The sequence below is a fragment of the Lithobates pipiens genome, unplaced genomic scaffold (assembly GCF_037356315.1).
Source record: "Lithobates pipiens isolate NorthernLeopardFrog02 unplaced genomic scaffold, aLitPip1_a1.2 Scaffold_16, whole genome shotgun sequence".
NCBI classification, from domain to species: Eukaryota; Metazoa; Chordata; class Amphibia; order Anura; family Ranidae; genus Lithobates; species Lithobates pipiens.
In genome coordinates, this window is record NW_027507748.1 from 49,073,245 (window position 1) to 49,079,558 (window position 6,314).

The 6,314-nt window shown below is 43.7% G+C and overlaps 2 protein-coding genes across 9 annotated transcripts in view; both read left to right on the top strand.

The window, feature by feature from the left end:
- The window catches only part of LOC143981780 (beta-1,3-galactosyltransferase 5-like), a 214,169-nt gene that overhangs the window by 203,918 nt on the left and 3,937 nt on the right, over positions 1-6,314 (top strand). For all 8 annotated transcript variants that reach the window (XM_077479878.1, XM_077479875.1, XM_077479874.1 and 5 more), the window contains one exon: positions 184-1,110. In XM_077479878.1, the coding sequence (XP_077336004.1) occupies positions 184-1,083 (900 nt within the window). In that variant the 3' untranslated portion in view covers positions 1,084-1,110. The remainder of the gene's footprint in view (positions 1-183; positions 1,111-6,314) is intronic.
- Positions 1-6,314, top strand: part of LOC143981781 (beta-1,3-galactosyltransferase 5-like) — a 35,663-nt gene that overhangs the window by 15,547 nt on the left and 13,802 nt on the right. The window lies entirely within an intron of this gene.

A 6,314-nucleotide genomic window follows, 5' to 3' on the forward strand; every position in this document is an offset into this window, starting at 1 on the left:
CATCACACCAAATAATTACAGTGCAATTTATTTCATCATAAAAAAAAAATCAAGATAAAACCAAACAGTGAGTTTCATAGTACCCTTAACCTTTAACCACTCTATCTAAAGCTAAAGATAGATTCAACCTTTATTGTAATATTATTGATGCAAAACTTATTGACATTTCTCCTTCTCTGTCAGATGGATCACAAAAAGATGATCGCTGTGGTATTCATAGTACTTCCGTGTTTAAGCATGTTCTCATACTTTATTTACAATGAAAGCTTTAAAAGGAATCCCTCCATAAAGTTGCCTGAAGCCTACTGCAAACAAAACTCTCCGTTCTTGGTTCTGCTGGTGACCTCGGCACACGACCAGAAGACAGTGCGTATGGCCATCAGAAAAACATGGGGGCAGGAGCAACTCATCCGTGGAAAACGGGTGGTGACCTTTTTTCTTCTTGGCACCGATCCCTCTCCTAGTGCTGAGAAAGATTTACTTTTTTCAGAAGAACTTAACACCTACAAAGACATCATCCAAAAAGACTTCATAGACACATATTATAACTTGACTTATAAAACATTAATGGGCATGGAATGGATTACTCACTATTGCCCTCAGACTCACTACGTCATGAAGACAGACTCGGACATGTTTGTCAATACGTTTTACCTTGTTGAACTACTCATGCGTAAAAACCAGACTTTAAATCTTTTCACAGGGGTTCTAAAGCCAAACGACGGCCCTATACGTGATAAAAACAGCAAGTGGTACATAAGTGAAAATGAGTACAATGGTGATAGATACCCCCCATTTTGTTCAGGTACAGGCTATGTGTTCTCTGTAGATGTTGCTCAAAAGATCTACAGCATATCTCCCTCTATACCATTCTTTAAACTGGAGGATGTATACGTAGGGATGTGTCTGAAGAAACTAAATATCACATTGCGGGAACTTCACGAAAATCCAGTGTTTTTTGCATCAAAGCCTCAATTCTCTGTGTGTACTTATCGGAACCTTGTGACGTCACATCAAGTCCGACCACAGGAAATTAAACTTTATTGGGACGCCATGCAGAGAGCACAAGATGAAGAATGTTAAGATGCACTTTTTCCATATATAAATACGGTGAACTTTCCAAAGATTCTATTTGCACTGTTACTCTGGTGAACATTTGAAACATTTATAGGATTATTTTGGGACATTAATGCTGACTGTGAACTCCATTAGAAGATTTCCCTTCACTTCCTGTTCTTGTGACAATATTGTCAGCAGGAGAGGAAGTAAAGGGAAATCGCTCTTAGAGAGGAACTTCACCCTTATATTAAACATCACAACAAAGGCACCTTTACTCTAAAAACAGATATTTAGTGATAATTGTCAGCTTTTTATTCTTTGCATATTTTCTTTTTTCTTTTCTCCCCATTCTTCTCTCTGTGGGCATTTGCACTAAAGGCAGATGAATCCATCAACCTTCCTGGATTTCTGTATGGAACTCTGAGTCTGCCTCATGGGACATGTGACAGTGCACATTATCTGAGGTTTGAGGCACAAGTGATGTACCCTTCCCTGGGTGCATCTCTGAGCCCCTGGTTACATCAGCAGTGCCTTACTTAACCACTTGCCGACCGCCGCACGACGATATACGTCGACAGAATGGCACGGGCAGGCATATGGGCGTATATATACGTCCCTGCCTTCCCGCGGGTGGGGGGCCCGAGCGGTCGGTATTTGTTCGGGAGCGATCCGGGATGAGGGGGCGGCCATTCATTCATGGCCACCCCCTCGCGATCGCTCCCGGCGAATGGAAATGCTCCGTGACATCACTTCCTCTCCTGTAATGTAAACACAGGCAGAGGAAGTGATGTAATCTCTCCTCCGTGTCGGTATTTTTCATTCCGGCACCGAGGAGAGAGGATCGGTGAGTTGCACCAACACGACACTACACAGTAGAACATGCCAGGCACACTCACACCCCCCCCTTCACCCCCCGATCACCCCCCCAATTACCCCTGCCCCCCCAGTCACAGTGACACCAATTGCATTTTTTATTTTTATTTTTTGCATTGGTGTCATTTGTGACTGTAATAACTGTTAGGGCAGTTAGGGTTAGCCCCCTTTAGTTCTAATGTACCCCCCTAACCCCCCCAATAAAGGTTTAACCCCGTGATCACCCCCCGTCGCCAGTGTCACTAAGGCTGGGTTCACATTGCAGCGGTTTAAAAAAAACGGATGTGATTCGCACCGCACTGCAGTGCAAATCACAGGCTGGGTTCACATTGCAGCGGTTTATGAGAACGGATGTGATTCGCACCGCACTGCAGTGCAAATCACATCTGATCTCTGTGCGATTCGAGTTCAGCCATACAGATAGTATGGCTGAATTTGCGTCGCACCCGCCGCAAATTCGCACGGGACCCTTTTTTTGGTCCGCAGCAGAATCGGATCGCATGGGTGTTCACACCGTGCGATCCGAGTTTGCAGATCGCACTGCGATATGCGAACTGATCTGGGGGTGTCATTAACATTTCACTGACACTCCCAGCAGTTCGCATAGGGCAGTGTGAACTGCCGCCGGGAGGCATGCGATGCGGGAACCCGCCGCGGATTCGTGGCGTTCCCGCATCGCTCCAGTGGGAACCCAGCCTAATAAGCGATCGTTTTTCTGATCGCTGTATTAGTGTCACAAGTGACGCTAGTTAGGCAGGTAGGTATTTAGGTTCGCCGCAGCTTTTTATAGCGCCAGGGACCCCCATATACTACCGCATAAAGCCCCCTGATTGCCCCCTAGTTAACTCTTTCACCAGTGATCACCATATAACTGTTACAGGTGACGCTGGTTGGTTAGTTATTTTTTTTATAGTTTCAGGGCACCCGTCATTTATTACCTAGTCTCACTAGTGTACCCCTAAATTTAGGGGTGTCTACTTTCCAAAATGGGGTTATTTGGGGGGGTTTGTGCCATCTTGCCATTTTATGGCCTTCAAAACTGTAACGCCCTTAGAAAGCCTGAAGGCGGTGCTTGGTTTTCGGGGCCCCGTACGCGGCTAGGCTCCCAAAAAGTCCCACATATGTGGTATCCCCGTACTCAGGAGAAGCAGCAGAATTTATTTTGGGGTGTCATTTCACATATGCCCATAGCATGTGTGAGCAATATATAATTTAGTGACAACTTTGTGAAAAAAATAAATAAATAAATAAGTTTGTAATTTTCCCGCAACTTGTGGCAAAATATAAAATATTCCATGGACTCAACATGCCTCTCAGCAAATAGCTTGGGGTGTCTACTTTCTAAAATGGGGTCATTTGTGGGGGTTTTGTGCCATCTTGGCATTTTATGGCCTTCAAAACTGTAATAGGTAGTGAGAAGTGAACTCAAAAATTTACGCCCTTAGAAAGCCTGAAGGCGGTTCTTGGTTTTCGGGGCCCCGTACGCGGCTAGGCTCACAAAAAGTCCCACATATGTGGTATCCCCGTACTCAGGAGAAGCAGCAGAATTTATTTTGGGGTGTCATTTCACATATGCCCATAGCATGTGTGAGCAATATATCATTTAGTGACAACTTTGTGTAAAAAAAAAAAAAAAAATTTTCAATCGCTTGAGGCAAAAAAATAAAATATTCAATGGGCTCAACATGCCTCTTATCAATTTCCTTAGGGGGTCTACTTTCCAAAATGGGGTCATTTGGGGGGGTTTTGTACTGCCCTGCCATTTTAGCACCTCAAGAAATGAGATAGGCAGCCATAAACTAAAAGCTGCGTAAATTCCAGAAAACGTACCTTAGTTTGTAGATGTGACAACTTTTGCGCAAACCAATAAATATACAGTTATTGACTTTTTTTTTTACCAAAGACATGTGGCTGAATACATTTTGGCCTAAATGTATGACTAAAATTGAGTTTATTGGATTTTTCTAATAACAAAAATTAGAAAATATCATTTTTTTTCAAAATTTGCGGTCTTTTTACGTTTATATCGCAAAAAATAAAAACCGCAGAGTCAGTCAAATACCTTTAAAAGAAAGCTCTATTTGTGGGAAAAAAAGGACGCAAATTTTGTTTGGGTACAACATTGCATGACCGCGCAATTACCAGTTAAAGCAGCGCAGTGCCAAATTGTAAAAAGACCTCTGGTCATTGACCAGCAAAATGGTCCGGTCTGAAAGTGGTTAAGAAGTGAGAAATTATTATAATTATGTAATGAATGAATGTAAGATGATTTCATATCAGCACGTAAAACTGCTTCCTAATATGATATTAAGTCCAGTTTGGTTCACACCAGAACAAGCAAACAGACAAAAAATTTGTGCGAACACCGTTAAATTCTGTGGGGCATGAACGTGAAAAATCAAGTGTTCATGTTAAAGTTTTTATATGCAAGTTATTGCCATAAAAAGTGTATGGGGACCCGGGTACTGTGGTTTTAATAATACCTAAAGTGAAACGATAAAAATGAAATATTCCTTTAAATATCATGCCTTGGGGGTCCCCTTAGTCTACCAGTAGAGAGGCACATCTGTCTGATTGTGTTTTTACAGTTCAAGCAGCAAAATTACATTTCTAAAGGAAAATTTTTATTTAAAATTGCTTGTGGCTGTCCCGGCAATATAGATAAAAATCAATGCAAAAATTGACGTGGGTTCACCCCCCCCCCCCCCTCTTCGGTTCTGGTATGGATATTAAGGGGAACTCCACGCCAAATTAAAAAAAAAATAACTGAGTGGGGTCCCCCCAAAATCCATACCAGGCCCTTTCGGGTCTGGTATGGATTTTAAAAGTAACTCCATGCCAAAATGTGAAAAAAAAATGGCGCGGGTCTCCCCCAAAATCCATACCAGACCCTTATCCGAGCAAGCAGCCTGGCAGGCCAGGAAAGGCCTAGTATATGCCTTGTAAAAGCAAGGCATATACTAAACGAGCGGCGAGCTCGTACCTCTTACGTCACTTCTGTTTTTTCTGCTGCACTATCCTGACGCGCATCATCAGGTGTCACGTGACTTCATCAGGGAAAGTCATGTGACACGTAACCTTACAGCAGTAAGGTCAGAGGCTTGTGAGGATGGAGGTGTCACATAGATAGCCTTGGATTTTGTTTTTTGGTGTTTACGGCAGTTCTATTTTTTTATTTGACTTTATTTGTGTTGGTTTTATAGCACAGGAATATGTCTTATATAGCGTCCTCATCTTTGCTACCATTTGATTTGCAACCACTTGTTACTGACCTTTTGGCTTGTTTACTGACTACTCTTCCACTTAATCCTTTCCTGCTAACATCTGTCACTGGATCCTGGCTTGCTCACCTCCTGGCTCCTCCCATGAACTTCCTGATTTAAGCCATATCTCTCCACTTCCTGTTTGCCAGATTACTGTGCTCTCTCCAGCTGATATCTTGCTCCTTGCATACCAGAAGTTGTGCTTATCTTCGCTACCATTTGATTTGTTCTTCAACTACACTTCGGCCTGATCCCAACCTGCAACCACTATTAGTGACCTTTTGGTTTGTTTACTGACTAAGCTTCAGCTTGATCCATACCTGCTAAATCTGGCACCAGATCCTGGCTTGCTCACCTCCTAGGTCCAATCAGACAGCTGCAACCTCTGTGGCAACTACAGGATCTCTTAAGGAAATATTCTCCTCTAAGTATCCCACTCTATTAGTATAGACTCGAGGCACAGCACCACCTACTGAATGGAGACCAAGTTGCACCTGCTTACATGCCAGTGGCAGCAAAAGGGTTAAAGGATAAGTTCACTTTTTAAAACAAAATAATGCACATCTTAGTGCCAGTAAAAAAATTTGCATTTTTTTTTTTGCACCTGTAAAGCATTTCACCAGCGATCAACAGATTGCTGGTGCCATGCAGGTCTCCTGAAGACCTGTCAGTCTATCTGTGTGCCATAAGCAAATACAGGCAAGCAGATACACTGACAGGAAGAATCAATGAATTACCACGGCACTCTACAGCGTCATGCAGTGGCGTAACTAGAACCTTCAGGGCCCCGATGCAAGAAACCATGAAGGGCCCCCCTGAACCCCAGCCAGGGCCCTTCCCTCCGAGTCTGGCGGTGGAACTCCAGGGCGTGGTCACAGGTATGACCTTTGTGAGCCCTGTAGTTCCACCACTGGTATCAGTAGTTTTTATTTTATTTTATTTTTTTAGGTGCCCCATTGGGGGACTGTCCATAGGTAGGATGGGGTCCCAGTCCCCAGAAGAGATTAGGTCCTTTTCTCCAGGGCAGATGAAGTTACTGCCCCCAGGTGAGAATGGGTCCCTGTCCCCAGGGGTGGTGGGGGTCCCTGTCCCCACGTGAGAAGGGGTCCCTGTCCCCAG